This window comes from Staurois parvus, unplaced genomic scaffold, assembly GCF_062004578.1.
Source record: "Staurois parvus isolate SC_StPar_1 unplaced genomic scaffold, SC_StPar_1.0 ptg000579l, whole genome shotgun sequence".
NCBI classification, from domain to species: domain Eukaryota; kingdom Metazoa; phylum Chordata; class Amphibia; order Anura; family Ranidae; genus Staurois; species Staurois parvus.
In genome coordinates this window covers 1443235-1458648 of record NW_028318375.1, presented here as the reverse complement: position 1 = coordinate 1458648, position 15414 = coordinate 1443235, and the positions used below count along the sequence as shown (strand labels likewise).

General features: G+C 44.4%; 1 protein-coding gene across 4 annotated transcripts in view; it reads right to left on the bottom strand.

Annotated features, from left to right (window-relative positions):
• The window catches only part of TBC1D5 (TBC1 domain family member 5), a 766435-nt gene that overhangs the window by 449855 nt on the left and 301166 nt on the right, over window positions 1-15414 (bottom strand). For all 4 annotated transcript variants that reach the window (XM_089692221.1, XM_089692220.1, XM_089692223.1 and 1 more), the window contains exon 4: window positions 13533-13652. In XM_089692221.1, the coding sequence (XP_089548347.1) occupies window positions 13533-13626 (94 nt within the window). In that variant the 5' untranslated portion in view covers window positions 13627-13652. The remainder of the gene's footprint in view (window positions 1-13532; window positions 13653-15414) is intronic.

Below are 15414 nucleotides of genomic sequence, written 5' to 3'. Positions count from 1 at the left end.
GTGCTAAAAAGAAAGAGACGTTTGGCCTCCTACCATATTGTCTTGCGGTAAAAATCTGTGGGGGGGAGACGAGCAAATACAATACCTAAGTAGAAGTCAATACTACAGAATACGATGGTGGAATTGTGCGAATGTAGGAGTAATTGTCGTGGGAACCGCTGATTAATTGCGAGAGGTGATGCTGACCACCTACTCAATGTGCTATTGGAAAAATTGTCCGAGACGTGTGTAAGCATATGAAAAGAAAAGAAAGGAGAAGGCGAGAAAAAAGGGAAAGAAAGAAAGAGAGAAAAAAAAAAAAAAAAAAAGGGAAGGAGGGGAGGGGGGGAGGGAGGAAGGGAAGCAAATATGGAGGGTAAAATAAGAGAGGGGACAACTGTCAAAAATATCTTATCCTCAATACAAACAGTAACGGGAGTGGGTGGAACATACGCTGTCATCGGCGTCGAAAGAATGCGCATGTAACACAGGGGGGAGTATGATAGCACCCTCAGGTCAAATACTACTAAATGACACTATCGGGAAGTCCATATCAGGTGCAGACAGGCTGGTCCATGAGGGATCGATACTCCGGGGTAGTCAGAAAATGGGTCCAACAGGCCCATACGTGAGAGAATTTCGTAGGAGTGTCGAGAGCAGTCGCAACCAGTTCTTCCATGTCCGCCGTTTTACCCACTCGGGTGAGCCATTCACGTATAGAGGGAGAGCGAATGGAGCCCCACAGAACCGGAATACAGAGTCTGGCTGCGTTGATCATGTGCATGGCTAATGATTTAAAGTACTGAGCCCTGGGAAGGGAAGAATGATGGAGGAGGAATTGAGCAGGAGAGAGAGCTAAGGGCAAGGAACTTATAGAAACTACTAACCTATGGACCTCCAGCCAAAATGGTTGAAGAATCGGGCAAGACCACCAAATGTGAAGAAAGGACCCATCCGGGGTCCCGCATCTCCAGCAGCTGTTGGGGAAGGCGGGGTTAAAATGATGAATTCTTGAAGGAGTTCGGTACCATCTAGAGGCTATTTTGTAGCTGTTTTCTTGTGTCGAGACATTGAGGGAACATTTATGAGAGTATTGAAAGACCAGGTCCCAGTCTGAGTCCGACAGCTCAGCATTAAGATCTCTCCTCCAAGCCCGACATGCGGGGAGGGAGTCATAAGACCGGCTCTCCACTAGAAGTGGGTAGATCTCCGAGATCAGATGTTTCCGCGGTTCAGCCTTCGCGCATGCAGATTCAAATGGGGTAAGAGAGCGATGCCAGTTATGAGGGGGTTTATGAGAGAGCAGATAATGTCTGATCTGGAAATATACCCAGAAAGGGAATTCGCGAATACCCAGACTTTCTTGCAATTCTCGGAGTGTTTTCACCTTGCCCTTGCGGAGAAAATGTTTCACTAAGAGCTGTTTGTGTGGCCAATGTTTCAATAAAAAGTCTTTATGCATGCCAGGGGGAAAGTCAGGGTTGAGGCGTATGGGGGTCAGGGGGTTGGGTGTGTCAGAAATGGCTGCAGATCTACAAGCCGAACGGAAAATTTTTAACGTAGGTCCCACCAAAGGATGGGTGAGAAGAACTTGTGGCGTGTGTTTCGGCAAAAGCCAAGGAATCGATGCCAGGGGGAAGGGCGAGCAAGCATTCTCGATAGATATCCAGTCTTTAGAGGCAGTGTGAACGTGCCAATCAACTATCTGGGAAAGATGACACGCCCAATAGTAGCGGTAAAGATCAGGGAATCCTATACCCCCTTTAAGTTTAGAAAGGGTTAATTGGGAGTAGGCAATACGCGGACGTTTGTGGCTCCAAAGGAACAGTGAACACAGTCTTTTGCAAGAAGCAAAGAAAGCAGGAGGTAAGTGAATTGGTAATGTTTGGAAGAGATACAGGAGACGGGGAAGTACATTCATTTTAATGATCGCTGCCCTTCCAAACCACGAGAAACAAGGACGGTGCCATTTATTGAGGTCATCTTGCATAGAGCGAAGAGCGGGAAGAAAGTTTTTCATGTAAAGGTCATCAAGGTTGCTGGTGAGCTGGATACCAAGATAAGTTAGGGAATCCCTTTCCCAGTGAAATGGGAATTGGGCCTCACAAGCAGAGACTAGCTCCGCAGACAAAGTAATGTTAAGGGCGGCAGATTTGGAAAAATTGATTTTAAAATTCGACAAATATCTGAAAAGGGCAAAGTCTTTCAGTAGGTTTGGAAGAGTGATGTGAGGGTCCGCCAAGAACAAAAGAATATCATCCGCATAAGCTGCAAGTTTATATTCCTTATCTGTCACCGTGATTCCTTTAACATCAGGGTTTAAACGAATTTTCCGCAACAGGGGCTCAAGGGATAGGACAAACAAAAGCGGGGAGAGGGGGCATCCCTGACGTGTACCGTTCCGTAAATGAAAGGAGTTGGACAGATGGCCGTTCACCCGGACCCGGGCAGTAGGGGCAGAATAGAGGGCCATGATAAAGTTGAGCATCTTCTCACCCAAACCCAGTGCCACCAAAGACGCGTTCAAGTAATCCCAGGCAATCCTGTCAAAGGCCTTTTCTGCATCCAAGGAGAGGAAAAAACCCGGCGTGTTAGACCTGCGAAGCCAGTGATGGAGATTAAGGGCCTTGATAGTGTTGTCCCTTGCTTCTCTACCAGGGATAAATCCTGCTTGGTCCAAATCAACCAGGGAGGGAAGCGAGGGAAGAAGACGATTAGCAATGATCTTCGCGAATAGTTTGACGTCCACGTTCAGCAAGGAAATGGGTCTATAATTGGAAACCTGGGTGTTATCCTTCCCGTCTTTGGGGATAACTGTAATGTGAGCCTCCAACAGGTGGTTAGGCGGCCCTGAAGGTTGAGCGAGAGTGTTAAAAGCAGCAAGAAATGGAGTACCCAGTATATCTAAAAAGGATTTATAATAGGCTACTGAAAAACCATCAGGGCCCGGGCTCTTCCCCGGTTTCATCTGTTTTACTGCAGATTGCAGTTCAAGTAGGGTGAGATCATTTTCCATAGCGTGCACCAGATCCTCGGAGAGGGCGGGTGAACCGTAGAGATGGAGAAATTCAGAGATCAAGGTAGTTCTAGATTTGTCCGAATGTATGGGGGGGCGTTCCGGAGGGAGGTTGTACAAGGATTTATAGTAGCGTTCAAAATGGGCGGCAATATCGGGGTTAGATGTAGCCTCAATGCCATCAGAGCCTCTGATTTTATGAACCGTCATACTAGCCCGTTTCTCCCGAAGAGCTCTAGCTAGAAATTTCCCGCTCTTATTTGCGAACTCATAATAGAGCTTATGTGTAAGAATGTATCTTTTTCTAACCGCTTTACCCAGTTCCGTGAGAAGCTGTGTGCGTGCATGCGTGAGTTCCGAAAGGGTCGACGCAGCCAGAGTCCGTTTATGTACTCTCTCCAAAGAGCGGATCCTATCTGAGAGGAGCTCCAGACGCTCCTGCTTGGCTTTCTTACGTCTTGTCGCAAGGGCTATGAGGCTACCCCGTATGACACACTTGTGGGCCTCCCATTGTGTGATGGGTGAGGTTTCTGACGAGCTGTTCAAGGAAAAATATTCAGCCATATTAGAGCGGAGCTCCTGAACAATAGCGGCATCCGTAAGAAGGGAAGCATCCAAACGCCAGTATTTGGAGCGCGGGTGCGAGATGGGAAACCGAAGCGTCATGGTGATAGGATGATGATCGGAAAGGACCATCGGTTCAACAGTAGCCGCATATAGGAGAGGGAGATCTGGTTGCGACAAAAAAAAGTAATCTATCCTAGAATACTTATTGTGTGGTGGGGAAAAAAAAGTATAATCTTTAACAGTGGGATAAAGTGTACGCCAGGTGTCATGTAATTGTAGAAGCTGTAATTGTATATGTATTTGCCTGAGAGCCTTGTAGGGCAGAAAAGAACTACCCGAGGAGGAGTCTAGCAGAGGGCTTAAGGGGACATTCAGATCGCCTCCAAGTATCAGTAACCCTTCCTGGAAAGCAGCTAGGGCAGAGACAATTGAGCGCATGAAGGAGACCTGTTGAACATTGGGGGCATAGACATTGGCGAATGTGATAGGTCTGTTAGCGAATACTCCCTTTATAAACAGGTATCTACCCTCAGGGTCCACCATAGAATCCTTTATATTAAACTGGAGGTGTCTGTCGAACAATATTGCAACCCCCTTAGACTTAGCCAGGGGGTTGGCGGCGTGGAGGACCGTGGGGAAGTAGAAATTGTAAAGCTTTGGAATGGAGTCTTGGCGAAAATGCGTTTCTTGTAAAAAGACCACATCCGCTTTCTGTTTGTGTAAGTAAGAGAGGAGCATGGAACGCTTTTCGGGTACGTTCAAACCTTTGACATTAAGTGAAAGAAGTTTCAGAGACAGTTGTCCCGTCTGTGAAGCGGAAGAAAGCATGGCTGTAGGAAGGTGGAGCCTGAGTCCGGGGCTTCGGTATGCCGAGGATCCGGGGATGGGAAAAAGGAGGGGGGAAGGAGAGAGAAAAAAAAAAAAAAAAAAAAAAGGGGGGTATAGAAAGTATACGGCTAGAGGAACAGTCCCGCTGTTCCACGTGAGAGAAAGAAAACAGGAAAAGGGGAAAGGGTCGGGGAAAGGGAAGAGGAGCAGAAAAAAGAAAAGAAGCTCAGAAAAAAGATACGGATAGAAGCCGAATGAAAAAGTATCAGTGGAAGCTCGCTGAGCTCACTGTGTGGGGAACGAGGTCGGCGTGAAACCAGGAAGTGCGCATCCGCCGGCCGGTAGCCCCCTATGAGAAATCATAAAACAAAAGGCAAGAACAAGGGAGCGGGGTTCGAGAGATGTAAGTGATGTCAGAAGTCCGCCAAGGTGGGCGTGAGATAGTAAAGGGGCACCTCACTGAACGGAGAATATTGGAAGACCCCTGCATATATTACAGGCAAACCACAGCACAAGGCACAAACATAACAAGTCAACAATATCAAAACATGAATGAGCATGACAAAATCAGATAAAACATCAATAAGCCCCTGTTCAGCTGTTACTAATGAAGCCCCCTAAGACCAAGGCCCGTCATCATCCCACAAATATATGAGTATCAAGGGGACTAGATAAGACATAGAAAACCCTTCCTCCCCCTACCCCCCCCACACCAAGATAGTAGCTAGCGTCCCCAGGGAAACAAAGGGTACGAGCATCACCTCTCTCGGAATGGCGTAAGAGTGGGGAGGAGGAGGAGGAGGGAAGTGAGCATGGGAGTGATCAAAGGCACGCAGGCCCACAGGTATGCCATTTCGGCCAAGTAAAAGCCGGGTGGAAGAGAATGACATGGTACCATTCTGAAATATCTAGCCAGTAGCGGGAAGAGGTGATGCTTGTCCACACAGTCAAATTCACTGACTAAAAGAACATGTACACTCCCCGAGAGATATAAAAAAAAAAAAGAAAAAAAAAAAAAAACAGTGATCCATCCCCGCAAACAATAACCATCTCCCCCAAAACCACCTCCCGGTCAAAATTTAGAGACACTAACATAGGTACGCAGAAATTATACATTACAAATTGAGCAGGGAGCATTGCCATAGGATCGGGAAGGCCAAACGTTCCAATGTCCACGGAGAGGATGAGGGGGGCGAACAATCCATCACCGAACAGCCCCAGGCGAGCAGCAGGACGTCCGCAAAGATGTGAGGGCGAAGTTCAGAGCATACCAGCAAGACGATGTCGGAGGATGTTCATCGCCCAGGATGCCTCCAGATGGTAATAGGAAATAAAAGGCTAGGAGAAGGCACCAATCGATAACCAGCTGGAGGCGGAGGACTCGCTGTGGAGTGCGGAGGACTAGGTGACAATTAGTAAGGCAGATCCCAGAAACTGTTCCCCCATGTATGAGGACGAGACAGCTAGAACGGTGCCGACTCCCAACCCCCTGTAAGGCATGAAGGAGCTGTGGAGGCCCACTATTTGCGCATAGGGCAGAGACGGAGTTCCGTGAAACACAGGCCGCAAGCTTGACGGATAAACAGTAAAGGTGGCAAAGGTGGTAAAGTAGGAGTCCGACGAGCATTGATCAGAGAGCGCAAGTGCGCAATTAGAACATATGAGGCGGGTGGACGAAAAAAGGTGTGCAGTAACAGTAGAACGTACTCAGCAGGGTATGCATCAAAGTAGCAATGTTAAGGGAAGAACAGGGACCATTAGGTTTCGCGTCTTGGCCTCCTGTGTGCTGGCGAGGCCGTCGGACTAAAGGTAGTCGTGGCGTCCCCCATTAGGGGTCTCGGAGGGGTCGATGGGGCCATCCGCCCTCTACGAGAGGACTGACCGCGCCAATCCATAGCATTATCCTCGGCCGCCAAATCCTGGGATAGCGGCAATCTCATGGAGCTAAACCAATCAGGCAGGTCAATCAGCGGGATGTCTATGGAGGCACAAAAAGAGGGCAGTTCTTCAGGGGTGCGCAAGTTGTAGGAACGACCACTAACTTGTACAGAGAGACAGAAGGGGAACCTCCATCTGTACGGGATGTTACGTGATCGGAGCGTATCCAGAAGAGGGCGTAAAGCGCGCCGCTGGCGTAGGGTGGTGCTGGATACATCCTGAAACAATTGTATTTCTGTACCCTCATACAAAAGGCGCCCTCTGTCTCTAGCACAGCGGAGGATATCTTCTTTGAGCGGGTAACTGACTAGGCAGCAAACGATATCCCTGGGTGGGTCTGCATCTCCCCTCCTGGGGCGGATCGCTCTGTGCACACGTTCGATGTCAATTGGGGTAGCTTGCGGGCGACCAAGGAGGTTATTAAATATGGCTATTGCTGCCTTGGGAATATCGGTATTTTCTACTGATTCTGGGAGACCGCGGATCCTGATGTTACGCCTGCGGCCACGGTTATCTAAATCCTCAATATGCCTGTGGAGTTCTCTGATAGTTGACGCGTGTATCGATGACCGATGATGTAAATCAAGAATTGCGGAACCATTTTGCCTGGATGCGGATTCCACGTGATCCAAACGTGAACCCATGGCCCTTAGATCATTATGCAGGTCCCCTAATGCTGCAGTGAGTGTGGCTGTCAGGGTGGCCTTAATGTCAGCAGCCACAGCCTGAAGATCCCTCAGGGACAGAGATTGTGAGGCAGAGGGGACATCATGTTGAGGTACTGTGTCTGTAGCTGCCTGCATTTCAGAGCAGGAAGGGTTAACCACATTAGCAGCCGTGGAGAGGAGGAGGGGGGCGGAGGGGGACGCAGCAGGAGAAGGAGATGAAGATGGCTGCGGCCCCTCCCTTTGCTGTTGGGAGCGGAAGAGCTCCGTTATGTGTCTCCCCTGCGCACCCTGGCCCCGTGGGGAGCGCGATCGGGTACCGGATGAAGTCCGGTCAGTCTTCCCCATGATGTGACAGCTCCCTCTCACCCCGTTCCGTAGTGTAGCAACACAGAGGGATCCGGCCGGCGGGAGCTCTCTCTCTATGCGGCCATCTCCCAGCCGCGGCAGACCACGCCCCCCCTTCTGTTTTCAAACATTTTTTACCCAGTTGTGTCTGGACACAGTAATGTTCCACGTGGGAAATGAAGACCTCCAATGTGACCACCACGGAATCTAAGGAAGTTGATTGCCCTGGGAATCTGAGAGTGGGAGATGGGAACCCAGGGATGGGAATGATACCACAGGCAATGGCTTACAGGTATTGCAAAATGGCCTTCCTGCAGCCTCATGCATCGGTATACCACATTTGGGACTAAAAATGAGGGGTCTTGTCCTGCAGACCCATCACAGAGGCCTGAATCCCCCTTCTTTAACATGCTCAGGCAACCGAGACAGAATAGGGTAAGATGCCCTAGGAGGGTTACTTAACATTCCAAGGGCAGCAGTCCAGGTAGCAGCAGCTTGTGACCACTCAGTGAGTGGCTTGAAGGCTTCAGCAGTAGCACTGAAGCATTCTGAAAGCGGCTTGCAAAGATGGAAATGGCAGCACAGCAGTAACACAGGACCAAGCAGGCTCTAGAGATGGAATATACATCTACACATTTGGAGCCATCCCCTCAGTAACTGTGCATTCTTCCTTTGATATAAGTACTCAGAGTGAAAGTACTGAACCAACATTTTAGCCACGGCTTTAGCTACTACCCCAGAAGCCATGACCCACATAGCCAACTGAGAAATACAAGTGGCGGCATAAAACAGCTTCCAAACCTCCTGTGGGAGTCTACTGCCATTAATCTACAGGGCAATATGCCCTAACATGAGCATTCAAAATGTTGCTGCCATTCAGCTGACTTTTAAAGTAACATGATCTCACAAGCACACTGCAACCAAACATGAATAACAGCAGTAAACACAATAAAGGGTAACCAACCAGTCACTCACTGCCATCAACTATACATTAAAGGGTCAGACGCTTAATAGACCAATGGCCTCTGACCCCACCAAGTAACACTACACTAAGGGAAATCCTAGAACCTCCACAAACCTCAAAGGTTTTACTCCAATGATGGAAACTAAAGTGTTGGGGGCAGACGGAACACCTCTGGCACCTTCAGCAGGACTTTGCCAGGTGCCACAGCCACCTTCCATGGTGACTGCAGACCATCAGGCTGGCCAGTCATATGTATACCCCTAAGGCAAAAACCCAACAGGCTGCTCATTTGAAAATCTGTTTTCTCACAGCTGAATTCACAGACTGCGAGGAACTGTATGTGCTTGAGGGCTTCAACTGGGGGTACTACCAGGATACATAATATCTAGCCTGTCATTTCCCTACTACTGAGGATAGCAATATACCCAGTTGGTGATTATCTAAAACAAAGCTGCCTCCTCAAATGAACAAAAAGGAAATATACTATAAGGACCCATTTACAACTCTGGGACACGTTAACATGCATTATGTTTCACAATAACATGCAGTGCCTAAAAGCAACTAATTAATTTGAATGACCTGCTTAGTGCACCAAAACACACAAAAAATTACATGCGCCATTTCGAGCAAGGAAGCATATCACAACACATGGTCACAGAAATACAGTATTTTCATTTCCTGTGAGCTGAAAGGACAACAAACATTCTGACCACATTTTGGAACTAATGTTAGTATTCCAGGGCATTTCTTACTCTTTCTGTAGCTGCAATATCAAGGATGGTAGGGTAATCTCATGTGAGGGTTTCTTAAGAAATGTATGCTGGTGATTTTCAATATTTTCTTTTTCTTTTTTTATTTATCACAATCAAGTTTTTTTTTTTTTTAACTTGTCAACACTCTCACCTAGTACCACTTCCTAGAGGAGGACTTTCCACATCTTTAAAGCTCTAAGAGTAAAGAACCCTTTCTGCAATCTTAAGTTAAACTTCCTTTCTTCTAACCTCAAATCATGGCCATTTGGTTCTGTTCTGGGACCTTAGAGTACACATTTATAACAGTTACTGGAGTCAGTTTTGATATATTTGTACATTGTAGTAATATCCACTCCTGAACACCGCTTCTCTAGAGTGAATAACTGTAATCTATGTAATCGATCCTCATAGCTGCGGTCCGCCATACCCATTATTAATTTTGTTGTTCTTCGCTGAGCTTTTTCTAATTCAACAACGTCTTTCCTGAGGATTAGTGACCAAAAGTGAACTGCATATTCAAAATGAGGCAGAACCAATGTTTTGCAAAGGGGTAGAAACTATTGATTTATCTGTTAAGTATATTTTATTTTTTAATGCATGACAGTATTTTGCTTGCTTTGTTAGATGTGGCCTGTCATTACATGCTTTTCCTATATCTGTGATCCACCCCCGGATCATTTTCCATCACCGATTCTCCCAGTGGAGCGCTCCTAATGTGTCATTTGCATGTGTATTTATGGCACCCAAGCATATAACTTTACAGCTCTTAATATTGAGCCTAATCTGCTATGTAGCTGCCCAAACCTCTGTTTTAAAATGGTTCTACAGCCTTAAGGTTTTTCATTCTATGCAATAAGGTGAAAAACCTTCTGTGCCGCAAAATATCCCCCAACTCCACTCCCGCTTATTCGTACCTGAGCCCGATCTGATCAAGCGATGTGCAGGACAGCAACGGCTCTCGTTGCTGTCTCCCTGGGCAGACTGATAGCAATGGGAGCCATGGGTTCCCACCACTGTCAATCAAATGCTGTGCCAAGGAAAAAAAAAAAGCTTCAATGTCAATGCAGTTTTGCTACCATTGTGTTGTAAAAAGCATACTGTGTGTACACAGAGACAGGGAAACAGCAGTACACTGATCTTCCCAATGAATGGCTGTGCAGAGGGGTGTGTCAGCACAAATTAACCATTGGATTACAGACTGGCTGTGCTCCCAAGTAGAATGTGAAGAAGAAAACTGACCACACTGGGATGAATGTGCTTCAATGCCCTGGTGTGGTTAGTTAGAAATAGGAAGCAATACAAAGATAACAGTACACTTTTCATACAAATACATGGTACAACAGACAAAGGTCAGAAATATGAAATGCTAGGGTAACAAACACTTTAAAGTGGGAGTAAATTCCCTTTTTACGTTGGTTGGTTGGTTTTTACGTATATGCCGGAAATGTCAATGGTGCATGCGCTCTGAAGGAACAGCATACCCATGCTGCTCCTTCAGAGCCCTGTGCTGCAAACAGTCATGTCATCGCGGCTCAGCCATTCATACTGCAGAAGCCTTCAAACCCGGAAACCATGTGAGGATGGAAGCACCTACAGCGGTGACCGTGCTCCGCTGGAGGGCTTTGTTTTTAGGTAAGTCTGACATAATGTGCTAGTATGCGGTACGTACTAGCACATTATGACTTAAACTGCCAGTATGCGGTACATACTAGCACATTATGACTTAAACTGCCCTTGGCCCAATTTTTCTTTTTTTGCTGTTGCTGCGGTTTACTACTGCTTTAATATGTTATAGGGGTGACTGATCTCTCATCAGATGGCTTAGTATACATTTTTAAACAGACAAAGCAAGCCAAAAGGGAACTAATTTGTCTGTAGTATCTCTTTAGCTAACCTGGAATGTTCTGAAATAATTTAAGTCATAAATGTTTATTTGTAATAGAAAGAATGTATGTATTAATTATATATAATACAATATATATTATAATACCATTTTATTGCTTAATTTCCTTTAATTTTTGTTTCAAAACTATGTAAAGAAAATGTCTACCTAAACAATCCATTAAATCTCTAATTCGTATGGTATGCCTTGGTAGATCTAAAGGAAACTGTGATGTACATTATTTGATCACATTACATTTTTACGTTGATTTAAAGACAAATATTATTTAAAGACTGTCACCCCAACATTTCATATTCCTGATATGTGTCTGTTGTACCATGTACTTGTGTTAAAAATGATCAAGTCCTCTTTGTATTGCTTCCTTTGTGTGAAATACCTGGTGATCTTTTCATCCCCCTGCTTTCCTATTCCAAACTGACCACGCTAGCCGTGAGAGCATATCCATTCTTCTGGCTGTGCCTAGAGAACAGCCTGCCTGTCCTCCAAGACGTGCTGATATGCCCCCTGCACAGCTATTCACTGGGAAGACCAGTGTATTGCTGTTTCTCCACCTCTAGCTTTGTAAGCACTTTATGCAACTGAGAACAGAGATCATGTGATTACCTATTAAAAAAAAAAAAAAAAAAAAAATATATATATATATATATATATATATATATATATATATATATATATATATGAAATGGGTTGTTTTAAGGGTTTATATATCACTTAGCTAAGCAAGATCACAAAAAAAATCACATGACACTTCAATATAAAAGATGCATGGCAGTTGCTCAGGTCACACAAATATCCTGGCCACCAATGTAACTGTTCCTGATGGTAGATATTGGAGCACTGCTATTGTGCACATATCCAGAAGCTGTGCATAGCGCGTTCAGCAAGAGACTTCAGTGGAATTTACCGCACAGTTATTTTAGATTTAAGATTACAAATAAATTTCACTTCCTTGCTTCCAGATGCACATGTTCAATGACTGGAAAATTAGTTTAGGTGTCATGGTGTATAACAGACTACTCGCAGAATGTTTTCACGACAAGGATCACGTTTCAAGCAGCTTGTTAGGCTCATCACTTCCTCAAACTATGTTGTCACTGCTAGCGAGAGAGAGAGTGAAGAATACAAGGCACAGTGACACACATAATCACAGACAGTTTTCGCTCCCCATGTAGCTCTCAGTTGGATTACAGCTTATTATTACCCTAAATTGAAAGAACTGCAAACTTTAACTACAATTATTTTAATTTGATTTTATAGTCTTAGTAATCAAGAGCATGTCTTGTGTCAATCAAGGAGAAATAAAATAAAATACTTTTTTTAGAGCACCACATAAGCCATAAAAACTACATAAAATAAGATAATGTAAAAGTAAACCAATCATGACTTGGTGCAAATTAAAAAGTCTTTGTTTTCTCTAAAAAAGGTGGCAGTGCATTAAACAGGCAGCTATTGTATGAACCTTTAAATGCACACTGACACATTAAGGTTATAGCATTATGCATAGTGTATGATGTTGGTATCATGGGATTAGCACTATTCAAAATTCTACATTACCTTTTAGCTTCCTTTCTGTTTCATAACATAGCAATGTGACACGTGTGCATATTTAAATTAAACCTGCCGTGTATTTAAGTGTATTAAACTGCTCCCAGGGGTTTATAGCAGGGACACATGATTCCTTAGGAAGCATATGTCTTCCTGCAGCCCCAAAATGTTGGGTGTGCTATTGTAAAAATACAGTCTCTATTTATGAGGTTGATACCTGTTTCTTTCCTCTACCACACCTAACCCTTGTTCCATAACCATGGTGTGTAAACATTGATACATGACTTGTAGAAGGGGGCGAAGCCATGTACCAGCTTCAAGAATAAAGTTAATATTTGCACCATGTAGCACCCCTGGTTTTAGGATCCTGGGGTGCTCAAGAAATTACCCTTATCATAAGTGCAGACAAAAGTAGGTATCTCTTACAAATGCCCGGGGGTGTTTAATGCACTGAAATACACTGCAATTATGACTAACAAAATAAAAGCGAGCTCCGAACTGCAAAAACAACCTAAGGTTTACTCCAAATTTGCCACAAACAGTAAGTCCACATATGTGTATAGAAAACCTTCAGCGCAATAAATATCCTAAAACAATTGTGCAGCTAGCATATAATGTGTTCCCAATGTTAATGTGTAACAAAGTAAATGAAATGAAGAAATGCAGCGTGACAATATCTAAATAAATATATTTAGATATTGTTGCGCTGAATTTCTTCATTTTAGTAAGTCCACATCATTTACCTGGAGTTTCACATAATGCCTTGTAGCAAGGTATATCAAACCTGAAGGGGAGCTACAGCCTATAGTTACATGATTCTGTGTGGCTCAACCTCCCTATTATTATTCAATGTATGTGGGTGAGGCTGTGGTGGCTATAGAGAGGGCAGTGCTATAACCAGTATACTTAATAGTCCGAATTTGCACATACTCCATTCCACAGCCATTTAGAGATGAGGATACTGGGTTACAGTGTATGCTGCTTTATACCTTCATAAATACATCTAAAAGGCATGACTAGCTCTTACCTCCATCCTGTCTGCCTATATCACACTGTAGTGGATCAAATCCAACTTCTTCAGACTGTAACGGGTGGCGTGTTCTGGGTGTGGGATCCTGCATCTTGTCTTAAACAAAAAAATATCTTCCTGAAACAGAAACAAATGATGGCAATGTTTATGATTGGTCTGTCAGTAAGGAACCACCTTTTTAGGTTTGTTAAAATCAACAGAAATAAACTTAACCAATCTAGAAAACATATAAAGTGTTATTTTATTATTGAAACAGATTACGCTTACCTGGTAAAGTGGACAAAGATAATGAAAGTGGACAGCCATAGATTACTGCCAGAGTGCCCAATGATCCACAAAACCCTGGGTGCTCTAATATGAAAATAACTGACACACTGGCCCATCTCCACCTACATCCCCTACCTCCAGCTTTCCTATTGACTACCAAATGTGATTGGCAGTTTCTCTGGGCAACAGAAAAGCAGAAGGGGCAAAGGGAGGTGGGCCAGGGCATGTTCATGTCAGTTCTTATCACTATTTTTATATTATAACATTTTATGGCATGAGGAATGCAATGTATGGCACATCCCCCTGCACTCTGCATTCCTCTTGCCAAGGCTATTCTGTGAAAAATGCTCACAGCCAAGACAAGTTGTACTTCTAAATCAGTCTTCTCCTTCAAAGTTGTTGTTGGATCAGCCACGGCAGGAGAGAAGAGGGGCAGATTGGATCTCATAACTATTCTTAGTAAGCACTTCGCTACATGAATTAAAGTACTACATGTCAGGGTTTACTGTTGTCTCTCCATTGGAGAGATTCCTTAATTTCCAGTCTTGTAAAAACATTGTCTAAAAAGGATAGGAAGGGAAAAATCTCTAACAGCAACACAGATAGACATAAAAAACAATTTTTACTTTATCTCTATTAGACTGATTTCCCCTCACTTCCTGTCAGGCCAGGAAGTGATACAAAATTTAACAGGCAAAAACAAAAACACATGTTTAACAGGGTCAGAAAGTGTAAAATGTTTGGGTTCCTCACTTCATAGGAGAGCTAGAGAAATGCAAGTTCCTTGATCTCTCCATGTTCATCATCCCGAGGTGTATTTTTGCTTTTGGTCTCCCTGGAGAAGCAGATGAAACTGAGGAGGAGGATGCCCAAACATAGCACTACTAGTTATGTTGATAGTAGTAAAAGGGTTAAAATAGTGAAATGAGACATTTTTTGCAGAGGAAAGGGCTGCAGGAAGGACCCAGCAGACCCACCACCACTTGCAGGCTGCCTGCAAAAAACTAGAGGTAGGGGAGGATTCAAGACCAGTCACCCAACACACTGACAGAGACCAACAGTGCCTGGTCTGTATAAGAGGAAGCTCCTGTTGGATTACCTCAGAGATGTGGAAGAAATACACAAAGCACACCAATATTTAAAAATACACATGCCTCTTATATTTAGAAAATATTTGCTTATCCCAGAGTTCAGCTTTAACACACTTGGTATGAATTTGATTACATAATCATATTAGTCTCTTTCTCCAAATACAGTGCTTATACTTTCACAGTCAGTACTTAGGTCCATGCATATAACCTTAAAGTATAAATCCAATCACTAAATCTCATATAGGATTTAACATGTGGTTCTAAAGGCAGGAGGTTACTCACCTTCATGCATTGTTACCCCGAGTTGGGGTCTGAGCAACGCTCTGTGTTTGAATGGACAATGTCCATTCACAGTACAGTGGCTTGGGGGCAATCAGCAGGGGGGAAGAGCCAGGACCGCCGGTGGGGGACCCAAAAAGAAGAGGATCAGGGCTGCTCTGTGCAAAACCATTACATAGAGAAGGTAAGCATTAAATATTTATTTTTTAACCTTTATAATCACTTTAATGCCATTTTAAAAT